General features: G+C 41.2%; 1 protein-coding gene across 1 annotated transcript; it reads left to right on the top strand.

Annotated features, from left to right (window-relative positions):
• The first annotated feature begins 315 nt into the window (after nucleotides 1-315).
• LOC106893560 (cell division cycle-associated protein 4-like) lies at nucleotides 316-7,845 on the top strand. The gene is given in 4 exon segments (XM_014951630.1): nucleotides 316-3,595; nucleotides 5,425-5,593; nucleotides 5,596-5,702; nucleotides 5,859-7,845. Coding segments are annotated over 4 exon segments (1,071 nt in total). The 5' UTR covers nucleotides 316-3,556; the 3' UTR covers nucleotides 6,615-7,845.
• The last annotated feature ends 6,951 nt before the right edge of the window (nucleotides 7,846-14,796 follow it).

Below are 14,796 nucleotides of genomic sequence, written 5' to 3' on the forward strand. Positions count from 1 at the left end.
GCGGTAAGTCCCTTCCCCAGCCGCGCTGCCTCCATCGCCCGCGCCGCCTCTATCGCCTGCGCCTTCCCACCCCCGGGCACCCGTCCGGTGCCCTCCCACCGCCGGTGTGCCGTGGCTGGGGATCTCCCCCGGCTCCCCCAGAGCACACGTCGCCGCCGCTCGACGCCCCCTCGGTCCCCTGCCGCCCTCCCTCCCTCCCTCCGCGCCCCGTCCGCGCCTCACGCCTCTCCCCGCCGGCTCCGGCCGCCTCCTGCCCCGCTCAGCCGCCCCGGCCGCTGGATACCGTCACCGTCGGCGTCGTCGTTTCCACTCCTGGTACCGCCTTATCGTTGCCCTGGGCCTGCAGCTGCCCTTCGCGTCCCGTCCTCGGGAGGTAGTGCCCCATCCTGAAGCCCTCCTGCCCTGGAGAGGTGCCTGCCAGCCCCCTACGCCCGGGGGGCGGACCAAACCCCGGTGCTTTGTTAGGTGCCTTTGTCCCGGTCCGAAGAGGGGTGGTTTTGGCCCTGCCAGCCCTCTGCTGTGTCTGCAGCCCGCTTTATAACTCCGCACAACCATACGCGTGTCTAAAGAGGAGTACCTGACTCACCATCTTCTTTTCGGCGTTACACATAGCTTTGATTTCTCCCCACAGCTGTTGTAAAGGACAATTTTGGAGGGGAGGGGGAGTCTAGAGTGGTAGAGGGGAGATGCTGTACCTTCTTAGCATCCCTTGCTAACTGTCATCACTACTTGTGGCTGCACAAAAAGAAAAACCACCTTGCTTAAGTGAGCCTCCAGCACTGACCTAGGTAGTTCTTGTCTGCTTTCTCCTAAAGATGAACAGTGCTACAATCTCCCATCTTCTCTGTTACCTCAGCTCTTAGGAAGCGACTTTTTCCCTTGGGTACTTAAGTGTATTTTTGGCAGCATATTAATACATGAGTCTGAAATGACTGTGAATCTGGAATGTGTAAGTTGATGCTCCAGTAAGAATTGGATCAAATTTCAAGCACCTTATTTGTAAAGCAGACTGGGAGTTTGTCCATCCCAAAAGCAAAACTTTTACGAATTGCATCATACTGTGCTCCCTGGACTACTATTAAAAAAGAAAATCAAAATAACAAGCTACCAAAACTCATAAAAACTCCTTTTTTCATACTGTACTATATGCTACAGATAGCTGTCGTCTCGACAGCTTTTTTTGTACAGCTATTTCAAACAGTGCTTAAGTTTAACGTACTAAGTTTGAGCTCCTGACACTCGGATACCAGTGATAGAAGGGAGATGATATAGCCAGTCTAGATAGTGCCTCTTGGACAGAGACAGATGCTGCTTGAAATTATCAGGGAATTTTGCACATCTTGCTTCTAAAGCAGCAGCAATATTACTGTCACGTACCAAGAGGTTTTACACAATGGCTGATACCTTTTTGAATATGTTAATATGTAAATCAATAGAGAAACATACTTAGATTTTAGTTAATTAGGTTTTAAATTTAGTATTCTCTTGAGATGAGTGCTTTTTGGAGATAGTGCAGGGAAGTCTGGGGAAGGTTGTTTATTTGCAAGGTTTCAAGTGCATCTGATAGTGGCTGTGAAGTTAATTTTTTTTTTTTTTTTTTTTCTGCGAACAGGTTCTGAGGCACGCTCACATGCCAGTTAGTAGAATCTGAAGAAATAATTGCTGTGATGGGCATATTCCTTAAGTTTATGTTAGCAGAGGTCCACATGGTTTGTTTATGGCTCTAGGAAAGAACCTAGAATCACATGCAGCAGGTCTTATGCCTTACTATATTGCATGGGAAAACTGTTTCCTTCTTTAGTACGTTAAAAGATTACACACTGGACTGGTCTGCCAACGTTCCCCATGTCTTTTAGTTTAGTGGACGTGATAGTGGCTCTTTTACCAAGAACTCGTGCATTCCCATCAGCGCTGTATCAGTCTGCTGTTTTGGGAGGCAAACAGCCAAAGCCTCTTCCTCTAAAATTGTCAGATATCCAAAATAGTGCCAGAAAATATTTTCATTTATTGTTCTCATGACTTCAACATCTTAATTTGTAGTTGTTGAGGGGTTTTCTGCGGGTTTTTGTTTGTTTGGGGTTTTTTAAACAAAGTTTATGCCCTTGTCACCTACATTAAACTAAAAGCATATGTAGTAGGAATTTGGGGACTCAAATAATTACTATATACAGGCTCTCAAAGAGATTGCCCTTCATTTATAGAGTGTTTTGAAAGTATGCTCAGGGAGCAAAAACTTCTGAACTTCTATAGGATTATAAGGTGTTTGACAGAAATAAGAAATACTTGATTGATTTGATATTATGGTGTCTCACTGGAGTTGTAGTTCATACGCCTTATTACCCTGTCTTGAATGTTGCTCTGAGCTCCGTTTCTAAAAGAGATTGAGACCATGAGTTGTTTGAAATACAGTTTCCGTGACATAACAGCATTTTAGTCTGAATATTTTGGGATCGTGTCAAAAGATCTTGGCTTGAGAGTGTTTAAGGTGGGGTTTTTTGTTGTGGTATTTTAACAAGTATGCATTTTCTTGAGAAAAGCATGTTTTCTGCGCCTCCCCCGCAGCCCAAGTCCTTTTTCAACCATCTCCTTCCTCCCCAATTTTGAGATCGAGTATGCTTCAAAATTTTTTTTATTACCACACAATAGAAAATAAAAATAGATGTCCATATGCATCCTCTTTACTTGTTTCTTTTCTAGGTACGTACTTCAGTTGGAGACATTGAACTGTCTTGTACTGTACAGACATGTCTAGAAAAGTATCTGAATTGTTTTCATATTTTATCTTATAAGTTTTTGTAGCCTGTTGAAACGCAGCATTCTTTTAGGTTTCGGTAATCAAAGGAATTGTTGCACGTGTTTGGTAGTTATATTTGGTATATCAAATCTTACTTTGTCTTAAATGTGTTTCACAAACTCGGCCTTTATAATTAAAACAATTTAATGACTGTCATTACTTTCGTTCTTGTCATCTTGCAAAGTAAATCTTAGTCATAAAGTTTCTGTGCTGGTAAAGGAAAACTCTCCCTGGTTTTGCTATGTTTCGGTTTTGTATTTGTGTGTGCTTGCTCTTTTTCTCTTGAAGCTACCGAGATACATGGGTTTGTACAACAAAGGTGAAAACTGAATCGTTCTGTGATTAAAGCAACAAAGACTTGCTTTCTGTATGCTTTTATGCACGTTTAAATTTTTCAGATGATCACTACAGATTTTGTTTGTTCTTTAAATGGCAAAGGTGTAGGGATAAGGGAGAGGCTGGTCCAAAGGTCAGGTAATAGCCTGGGACGTGGGCTTCAACTGGCAGTTTCCTTCTCTGTCAGATTTTGTGTGTATTGTTGGGCAAATCACCTTTGTATAAATTGGGTTTAATAGTACTATTCAACTTTGTAGGAGTGTTGTGAGAATAGAGATACTGAAGCAATTGAAGAGAGAGGTGTATAAGTTTCTGAAATGGGGAATCTGTTTTGTTCTGCCTCTCCTGTACTTGGCTGACATCTTGCTTCCTGCTACTTGATAGGTGGTGCTCTAACTCTTACTGTATGGACTCTTGCTCAGTAGCATGGGAGAAGAGGAAGGACTACATCAAACACAGTTACTGGTATGTAACTTTTTGCTTCTTAAATTAAACTGTAGCCTAATACTTTGTGCAGTGTCAGGAGCAAGTTTACGATGTAAGATAATAATTGGAAGTAAGTGTTACAGGAAAAAAAAATCACTGAAAGCGGCGAAAGAATCTATAAATATTTTTTCCTTTCCTTCTACACACCCAAGTGTGTGTGATGTATTGAGGTTTTGAAGTTTGCTTCTGTGTTCTGTTCTTCTGTTGGTGTTCCTTAGAATAGCAAAACTATGAAAAACAGGATAATATTCAATTGAAGTTTTAATTATTCTTCACAGGAATATAAGGTATAATAAAAGAAGCTTCAAACTCTGTACAGAGTGTTTAGTGTTTGATGACATAATCATACATGGTTGATGAGTAGTCCCAAAAGATGTCTCTAGAGGTCAAGTTTCATATAGAGGGGTGTGTTTAGAAATTACTGTACATACAACTTTGTAGAAAAAAATAAAATGGTATATCCGCTGATAGGAAGCTGCAGGAATATCTAAGAATCTAGGAAAGGCACTATCAAGCAAAAGCTTGGGTTGTATTAAAAATGGGAATACTGCAAATATGTTAATTTATGGGAGGAAATCGTAAAAGAAACTTCCAAAGCATTTAATATGTTGGTAATCCATAGCTTTTAAGAAGTCTATGAAGAATGACTGTAAGAACAAGTTCATATATTCTGTACTGTGGTCTCTGCATACTATAATTTCTAAAGAGTTTTGTACCTTCAGTGGAAAGAACTCTGAAAGAGTCAGCAGATCCAAAAAAAAAAAAAAAAAGGTTATTCCACGGATCTATACAGCAGCGTAAGAAGTGGTGTACAGAGTCAGACCAAATCTTTATGTAACTACTGTGCTATCCCCAGGTTTTCAGAGCAGATAAGTATGTAACATATTTCAAAAAGAATAATGTTGTTTCACTTTGGTGCATTTTTCGTGACTCTGAAAAAGCTGAGAGCGAGCTCTTTGGAACACATGTGGAACACAGCATAGCAACCAGAAAAGCAAGGCAGAGGTTAGGACTTACCAAGGGAAATGGAAAGTAATAAAGAAAGACACTGCAATAGTATTTTGTTTTATCGGCTTTTATTTGAAAAACTTTGTTTTGTTTGGGTTACGGCAAATATTAAGCAAATGGAATCCTAAGGACAGAGGACTTAAAAGGGACATAACAAAGGTGCATAAAAGCAAAGATCAGGTACAAGCTTTCATTTAGAGCCTAATTTTTATAAGACTAAAAGAAGTGACATCTGCTGCATCAGAAAAAAAAAAGAAGTTACCTTGTATTTCAAGAGATCAGCTGCAATATTTGCGTGGGGCACTGTTGTCAAAATTAGTGCAATTCAGAAGAAGATCTGGAGACTAGTGCTTGAAAGTCATACCTTGGAAAATTCAGCGAATGATTTCTAGCTGTAAATAATAAGAAGCCTGGATGCACATATTTTTAGCTGGTGAACCTAAACTAGGAATGCGGGAATTTTGCTTTCTTACAGTCAACTGGGAAAGAAGTACAGAAGCTCATACAGAAGGATGACTGTGCCTATCCTTACTGGACTTCCACAATTTAGCCTGGAATGACACAGTTCATTGACTCACCTGAGTAAGGGAACCAGAAGGATTGCTTTAGGCACCTCAGTCGAATGTCTCAAGTTATATGGAACAAATCTAGATCTTACTTTAGCCAAAATAAGCTAACCGTTTCAAGAATGCTGCCCATGGTATTTTTTTCATGTTACTCGGTTAGGAATGTTGATGTTCTGGAGGGGTCAAATCTTTTAAAGATGGTGTGCTGGGTTGTATTTTTATTTCCAAAATTAGAGGTTAAGCATGCCAGTAGAAACTCAGGAGGAGCGAGGAGAAACTGCCTCTCCAATAGGTGAAATACAGCCGTTGAGATGTTTGCTTCTGTGCGAAGCAGCAGCTCCTGACTTCCATCAAGTGTGGAACTTAATGGGAGCCAGGAGCTGGGAGCTCCTGCCTCTCTCCGATGCCATGACTTGTGGACCTGCTCACCCTTGGTTCCCGAGTGCCGTCTTTGGGACCCAGTCCATATGTTCCTGACCCCTGTTGTACCACACTGGCCATTCTATAACCTGGTATGACAATTCTGATGTTTCTATCTTAAAAGAATTTGCTGTTTAAATTTAAGATTAAAGTTTCTGTTTTGTTTTTTAGTCTTTTTTTCACCTCCCTCCTGAGCTGTTTTATGTTGTACAAGACATTTTTTTGTTTTGTTTTTTTTTTTTTAACAGGACACAATGTTTGTGCGAGGATTAAAGAGAAAATGTTTTGATGGCGAAGAAGATATTGAAGGAACTCTGGCTGGTATTAAGGCTATTCCTTCATATAATCTTCAGCGGCAGTCACTTTTAGATATGTCCTTGGTTAAACTTCAGCTGTGTCACATGCTGGTTGAACCTAACCTTTGTCGTTCGGTACTTATAGCCAACACGGTACGGCAGATCCAAGAGGAAATGACTCAGGATGGGACTTGGCAGATGATAAATACACAGAGTACAGGACAGGCATCCCTGGATCGTCTTGTTTCAACAGACATCCTCTGTCGTTCATCTAGGGAACAAGCTGAGGGAAAGCACGTTCCAGGCTATAGTACTTTCAATAAAGACTTTGAGAGTGACCAGGCACAAGATAGTTCAGAGACTATGTCAACAGCCTCTTCAGTGCAAGCCCCAAGAAACCTGCAGAGCAATGTGTGGGAAATGGAGAATCCACAAGAAAATAAAGGAAACTTTCAAAAATCATTAGATCAAATATTTGAGACACTGGAGAATAAAAGTCCTAATTCTGTTGAAGATCTATTTTCAGAAGTTGACAATTCTTACTATGATCTTGATACTATGTTAACAGGCATGATGAGCAACACAAAAATGGGACACTGTGATGGGCTTGAAACGTTTTCTTCTCCAACAACGGCAACTTCTAGCCCTAATTGCAAATCTGATCTTAATGACCTTGATCATATTGTGGAAATCCTTGTTGAATCCTGAAGCTCCTTGTGTACGAGATAAAGATCTGTTAATTGGGAAAAAAGACTCAAGAAAGCTATTTCCACAATTTGTTCTATCAAATCTGCACGTGTATTTTACAAATATCTATATATTATATAGATATATATTTTTTAAAAGCACTTCATATTGCAAAATAGTGTTAACTCTTAAAGTTAACCTGCAACTTGTAGTGTAATAATCCAATTTATTGTCCATTGAACTGTTAAGTACATATGGTAAATGTTTTTAAGTTTGAAGTCCAAGGCTCTTGAAATTGGGTTCCTTTTTCCAGTTTCTTTTAGCCTTTGATGGAGGATATGCTCAATGAGAGGGAATCTCTCATCCTTTTCTTATACTTCTCCCAGTAAAAAAAGTAATAAACAGAGAGAGAAGTTTCGTAACTGGTTTTCTATTTTCCTCCGGTTTCCACTTTGTTACACCACATAACTCCTACCATATCTGCTGCTTCTGTTGTAAGTCGCTACATGGCTCTTAAAGAGCAGTATGCAATAGTTCCTGTTATCTTAGCTAGCTTATTCTGGTTTTTTGCTACAATTTTTACTTCAAAAATAGTTTTAAAGTGTTTATTGGTGTTTAGATTTTTCCAGGTATTTTCCTAAAATATATTTTTCCTACAGATGTTATGTCAGCTGCTAACTTAGTAACTTTTGATCATATCTGCAGTTGATGTATTTTTGAAAAGACTTTTCAAAAAGGGATGTTTTTTTACTGTGAGCTACCCAATGTAGTTCAGTAAAGTGTATGTAAATGTAAATACCTGATTTTATACTTTACATTAAAATATAAGAGCTGTTCTCATGATTCTGTTTATTTATAGAGTAGTGCTTTACTAAATTGAGAATTGTACAATTACTCTTTTCACATCCCATGTGCTTGAGTGTCATTAGAGGAAGCGCTTTGATCCAACTAGATAAAATTATATTTAATTCATTTCAGACCGTATTTTTTGTTAACTACAAACCTAAATTACGTAGGTTTTTATTTATGTGTATTTATATGTAAATGTCATCAAGTGAATTGTTTATCACCGAAGCCTACCATCAAATGTTTGTTTATATGGGATAACTATCTTGCACTAATTGCTACAAAAAGTGTTATTAGTGGCCTTTAAATCTCAGCTGGTGTGTCATAATGTCTTGTCATAATTAATATGCTCCACTCTTACCGAGGGTTTCCTCTTGGCTTTTTTTAATAAGAAAAGATAATACAACATGGGATGGTGTTCTTTTTTTCAAGTACTCTCATTCGTTTTAGAGTGCATATAATCAAGCTTATTCCTTTGAGACTTCTTGGGAAAGGGATAGTGTATGGTTTTGTTATAAAATGCCAAATATTTACTTCCACAAGCTGGTCCTGGGGGAGAGACCTGAACTAGCAGGGAGGTAGAGAAGGGGGGAAAGACTGATTGGTTTCTGGAGCGCGTTAGCATTGGCTGTGCCAGGGGAAGAGATCCACCAGGAACTCCGTTGTTTTCTGTAGAGCCTGAACCTGAATCAAGCAAGTCACTGGACATGCAGAGAGTACATTTCTGTGTCTGACAGGCTCTGCCTGCCCATGAGCGACCCTACCTACTACTCACTATCCTTCTCGGATTCTCAAACCCCTAAAGAGAGGAGGGTGCAGGCAGGGGGATGTTAAAGACATTCCAATGTCACCTCCACAGTAGGAGACCACCGAGCTTATGATTTCAACGAGTGCTTTCAAAGCATCTGGTTTGGGGAAAAATTACATCACTTTGCTAAATTTGTCAAACTTGAAGGCATATTAACTCAGTCACGTGAAACCATGCAGTTGGTGTGAGTCTTCAGTGAAATTTAAAAATTGCTTTTGTATTAAACTTGGACATGAGATAATCCCTAGCTACTGTAGTAATTAAACATCGCTTCCTCAATTAAAGCTTCATTAGTAACTTGGTATTAAATTATGAAATACCATATAGATACTTGCAAGTTCAGTCCGTATAATACAGCTGGACCGAAGAAACACGCCAGTGCTACGGGTCCTAATAGAGATATCACTCACAACTGGAAGGTGTTGCAGCAGTACATCCTGCTTCAGGAGGATACGAGTATTGACGTGAGCTGTCATCTCTCGCAGTGACCTAACAGTCTGTTTTATTTGGCAGTGTTTGTTTGCAGTATCGGAGATTCCTTCCAAATTACAAATCCGCAGGAAACTTGTCTTCGTGCTTTGCTGTGTGTGAACAGACCCACTGAATTGGGCAGCAGATGCATTAGGGTAAAGCCAGAGCACCAGGCAGTTTCAAAGTATTATAAAGGGAACGTTAACGTTGAGTTGAATAATTAAATATCTACTGTCCCTCTGGGAAATTTCCCCTAAAATTGCTATAAACTGCGGTTTGAAGCCCACAGGTTTGAACGACTGTGGGTGTTCCCCTCTGGTTCCCTCCCCATCCTCCATTCTCATTAAATGAGCAGTTGCATGTTAAGATATTTAAAAAGATGCTCTTCCCGCCTCCTTAGTGTGCATCGGTCTCCATGTTACAGGTAGGAATTGGTATAATTTGTTCATAACTCTTAAACTGTGTATGTCAAATGCACGTGTGTATATATATATATGTCTATATCTGTACCTTATGGTACAAAACATCTAGCTGGGTGCATTCCTTTACCGAGGAAGCTGTGTCTAGTTAGAGCAATTTGTAGAGACTACTTGGCTTAACAGGAAAGGTATTTGGCAAGCATGCATTTATGTAGTTAAGCATTTAAACAGAAACATATATCCTGTTATATTATGTTCTTAAAACTTATGTGCTTTTACACGCCTGGTATCTTGGCTCAAGTCTTCAGCAGGTGTAAGAATTTGTATGGCTGAAACTTGCAGAGTCACTGTGCGGAACTGACGTGTGCCTAGAACTGGTCTGACTTTGGGAGGACCAGTCAGTGTAAAATCAGCTTGTCTTCCTACTGCTTCATCGGTGTGTCTCAGTCTAATTCAGCTGCTCTGTCTGGGCAGCTTCATTTCTGCATTGGTTGTTTTTTTTATATAAAAAAAAGAAGCTTTATTTTTTAACTTGCACTGTCATTTCTTTGCTAATCCAAAGAGGTCTTAGTTAAATATGCATCACTTAATATATTTCCCCTCTACGTATTCCTCTAAGATACAGAGAGACATCAGGAATGATAGGGTGCCTGCAATACAGTGAATTTTATACTTATTTTGTGAACTGTAAGTACAAATGGCAAGATATGGTGCACGCTGGTGGTGATTTTCTTAATTTCGACATATAAATGGGAAAGAATTTAAGCTCTGTTAAATTCAAAAAGGCTTCTGTAAGATTTTTGCTACCACTTCTGGCAGCCTTTTTTTCTTTCGTGCGCTCGTAGGGAAAGGAGTCATGAAACTTGCAGGGCAGTTCAACGCCGTGTCTGAAACAAGGCTGACATAACATCAAATCTGCTTCCTTCTCAGGTAACCTTGAATATCCTTCCCTTTCTGCCTCTGTGCCTATGGTTTCTTTCTCCTTTTCTCCCTTGCAAGAAAATCCAGAACACAAGGAGCTTCTGGAACTCGGCCGTTCAGCCTAGGCAGCAGTGTGAGGATCCAGGCTGAGTTCACAATAGAGTGAAAATTTATTGCTTCCCTGTTTGTTTGGTGTTTGTTGGATTTTTTTTAACCCCCTCTCTCTTCCACAGCTCTGAGTTTATCCAGCAAAAGGCATCGGCTGTCTCTGTAAATGTAGCCCTATTTGCCTAAAGGACAAATCTGGTAAATGCAGAGGGATGTCTGGACTGCTTTAGTAGGCATTTTAGAAAGCATGATTGTAAATTGACTGATAGTATAGTTTATATTGTAATTATCAGACCATTATGGATGTCTTGTGCTTCAGAATATTGATTTCAGTCTGAGTTCTTTACAGTTCTGCAACTTATTCCCTATTCCCATATAACTAAACAAACTCCATCAGAAGCTAGGATGAAAAGAATATTTATTTGCTGACATCTAGGATGAGACAAAAATGCTTTCAAAGCTGACTTCTGTTCAAAGTGAAAGTGTGTTTACGTCGCAGGCCGAGGATGTATAGTCCCTTTTGCAAAAAAAAAAATAAAAAACCCATGAGTGATCATGACAGATTTTGATTGCTCATCAGCTCTTAAATGAGTGTGATTTCATACTACGTGACTAATACTAAAAGTACAAAGCCACCAAGTTGCAATGAAACGAAGTACACATCTTAGGAAAATGCATATTTTTGTCGGTTTGGCTTGTTCAACTCTAAGCTTTTACAAGGATCGTCTAAACTCCTTTTGCTGTCTCTTGCAAAGTTGACAGTGAAGATACATTTTCCTATTTTTTCAAGGAAGTTCCACGAAGAGATGAAATTTTTCCTATTTTTTTCAAGGAAGTTCCACGAAGAGATGAAATCCCACTGAATAATTCAAGTTATCAGGAAAGAGACTTGCTTCAGATGTCTGAAGTGATATTTTTTTTTTTTAAAGCCAGTGAAAAGTACTAAAATTTCATTAACTGACATGATTTTTGTAAGTGTGTATGGTCGCTTTATTTCAAAAACAATTACTCCTTTGCTTAACCAAGATTCCCCCAAAATGAGTGTTTTATGAGCTGAAGAATTACTGTGGTAAATGCTGATGCACAACCAGCGTGTCAGGAGGAAAATACAAAGCTAGAGGCAACTTTCCATTGCAGGGAAAATACTCAGTAATTTCAACTGTCATCTTTTTAGGGAAGACTAATTGAAGTTACAGGTGATTACGTGACTTCTTGCAAAAACAGAATTAAAAAACAATTGTATCCGCATGTCTGCTCTATTTGGAAGTCCCCTCGGAGCATGTGGGAAGTGGCAAGTAAGTATTGCAATAGTCAAATGTTCTAACAACGGAACAGCGTATCGCATTTTTCATGTGCCGGTTCCAGACAAGTTTTGGAGATCAAGAAAATGTCATGTAACTCCAACCTCGGGTTGTGCGAGCTTCCAAAACAAGTGCTTAAGGAAGAGCATTAAGGTTATGGCACTAACAACAAAAAAATACCCATCACCCAAAGAGTTTAATACTCAGAGGAGAGTTTAATACTCAGAGGAGAAAACCTGTACTTAAACCAAATTAACTTCTCTGTGTTTGAGGTCGTTACTGAGAGAAATGCTAGACATGGAAAGTACTGGGTGTTGGGATTTTTCTTTTTTTGGTCCAGTGAGCTGACTAAAGTTTAAGATAAAATTGTTGAGTGGCTATTTTAATTGAAGCCCAGTAATGTGGTTTGCTTTTGTGTCTGGTTTGTTTGAAAGGTAAAGGGAGAAAGCACTTTTTCTTGTAAATTGTGATTCTTTTGACAAAATAGAATAATGGCTTATTTAGTGCTCTGACAAATACTCAATACTGCTGGGATTTTTAAAAAAATTGCCATCTTGAGCCATGGCTGCTCTTTTTTTTCTTTTAATCTGAGTAAGTGTAGGATTAATTAGTAGTTCACAGGGGCTTTACTACTAAAAGGATGTGGTAAAACTAACCAAGGCTTGATGCAGTAGGCACTACCCTTTCTCCCTTTCCTGTTCAAGCACGGTATACATGATCGTTCTGTCATTCAGCTTCAGAATAGCTAATTAATTTCAACCAAATCTGGTAAATCTCAGGGTCCCTACATTTTTAGTTTGGTTTTTTTATAAGTGTGCAGGTGAACGAGAAGAACGCAGAAGAAAACTGCGTTCTGTACTGATACCCAGATAAAGGAGAGGCACTTCCAAGTTTCCAGGCATGAGACCAGCTTCAATTAGAGCTTGTACCTTAGACACAGAGGCAATTAATCACAGGCATAAATCCATAGGAAAGCAGTCTTCGTTAGTTCCTGTGTTCCTGGAACTGTGTTTCTGAATAGATGCTAGTAGGAAGGTAAGTACAAGTAGCAGACCTCCAGTAATGCTTTCAGATGAGTTATATAGAGACCCTGATTCGTTTCAGAGTTGGGTTTTTTTTCTGGTTCATGTGAAATTTGCTGCAAAAGCAAAAAATGTTGCTCATGAGAACAGTATCCTGGCCTGCTGCAGCAGGTACAGTCATACTGAGAGACCATGTTTAAATCATAAAAAAAAAAAAAAATCCCACATTAAATCTTCTGTTTGCCTCAAGATGAATTTAAGGCAAAATGGGAGAAGGTTAAGGACTCCTAGAACATGATCTCATTTGAGAAAGTAAGGGCCTTTTAAAGAAAGTTTTGTCAAAAGAGGCCTTGGCAAATAATCAGTGTATTTTTGTGTAATTTCTATTAACTTCTCCAAACGTTAGGCCATAAATCCAAAGTTCTGATGCGTGTATTTAAACAACTTCATGTTAATTTTTTTTCACAGACCTCGTCAGAACAGGTATGAAACAGGAGGGACCTTTCGAGAAACACCTTCTGCAGATGGCATGCGCACCCGTTTCTGTGAAAGAAAACAAAAATTGGTTACAAAACGGCTGACCACATGAAGTTAGTAACTGGGGGGAGTAGGATGAGGGGTGGTGGGTGTCTTCGGTAGGTCTGCAGGGTGGCTCAGGTTAATGAGGGTGGCTCATTAACACGCTGTAGCTGTGGGGAGGAATGGATTGTCCGATGGGGTTTTCCGGAGAATGAGCTGTTTTGGCCGGTGGTGGTCAATCTAGAAAACTTAATTTTTGCTCAAGTTATTAAAACGCTTTGGCGGTGCTGCTAGTTAAATTATCCTTTTATACGCAGCATTATACATGATCCTTCCAGACTTGCCCCTTCCACAGCAGCTTACCTTTGTGCTGCCAACCCCTATCCATTCCTTGGAGATAATCCCCAGCATATGGCAGGGGTCGGTCCTTGGTGCGATACTCCTGGTTGTCCCTGGTTGACTTGAGCAGATGGAAGAACCCTCAACATCTTAAAAGTTGCTCTTCCACTTAAGCCACAGCGCGTGATGGGAAGGGAAAGGGTATGGGGGGGGGGGGGGGGGGTGGGGGCTAAGTGCTGCTGTGGGTCCCCGACTTAGAGGGGTGCAGCAGATGGACCGTGGGGGGGTAGGGGTGTCACCCCTCCATGTCCTCCTCCCCGACACGGCCCCAGCAGCCTGTCAAAAAGGATTCATTAAGGCTTCTGGCGGCAGCAGCGGCTCCCCTTCTGTGCTCCGTGACCCCCCAGCAGCCAGGTCACAGCACAGCTGTGGCCCAGAAATGGGTGGCAACGGGGCCGCGGCAGAGCGGTGGCCCGGAGAGACAGTCCCCTGGGCCACCAGCAATGGGTCCTGCCAGGGTCACTGGTGGCTTTCTGTGCCGCTCTGCCCTTCCTCCGGGTCACTCCTACTCCCTCACGGCGTCCGCCTGGAGACACAGGGGTTAAAATCTGTTGGGTTTTGTAAAACCCTAAGTTTTCTTCAGCTGAATAATGGAAAAAAGCAACCAATCTTTCATCGAAGTCGTAGGTTCTCTCTGCCGGGAAATTGCAAGTGTTTCTGAAGTATTTATTAGACCAACATGACGTGTGGGGAAGAAGCTGAATGTGTCGATTTTTGGTTGGTTTTGCTGTTGTAGGGGTTAATTAATCTAAACCCATTTGGAGAGCCGAGGGGGTTCTGGGAGGGTTCATCAGGTAATCCACTGGGGGGGGGGGGGTCGAAAAAAGCTCAAAATCAAGTCTTTACAAATACTTGAACGTCAAGATTTTGAAACCTGGTTTGCACAAATGCCAGTGCCGATAGAGCTGCCTTACGCAAACGCCCGCGGAAAGCAAATACGACAGGTTCGAGCGTGGCCAAAAACCACCTCGTCTTTAAAGTAAGGGGGGAAAAAAAAAAAAAAAAAAAAAAAAAAAGAAATGAAGTGAATATTTATGGAAGAGTTGTGCAATGTTTGATGTAGCTTTATCGCCGGTGGAGGGACGTGCGGCCCAGTGTTTCCCAACCACCCCGGCGGCCGGAGCTGCGGGAGGCCCCTGCCAGCCTGTATTACTGAAATTCGGCAATTTTGGTCAAAGACTTCTGGTTTAACCCCCTTTCCTCCCCAAAAAAAGAGGGTGTGGGGGCGCAGGGCCTGGCTGTGGGCCCGGTAGTTCCTCAGGCCCCAGGGCCGCCGCCCGTCCCCGCTGAGGGCGCCGCCGTCCTCTGCGCCCGGCGCGTGCGGCCGCCCCGTGCCTCCCCACTCCCTCCGCCCCTCAGCGCCTCACGGCGGGAGGGGAGAAAGGGGGG

The sequence above is a fragment of the Calidris pugnax genome, unplaced genomic scaffold, assembly GCF_001431845.1.
Source record: "Calidris pugnax isolate Ruff unplaced genomic scaffold, ASM143184v1 scaffold183, whole genome shotgun sequence".
NCBI classification, from domain to species: domain Eukaryota; kingdom Metazoa; phylum Chordata; class Aves; order Charadriiformes; family Scolopacidae; genus Calidris; species Calidris pugnax.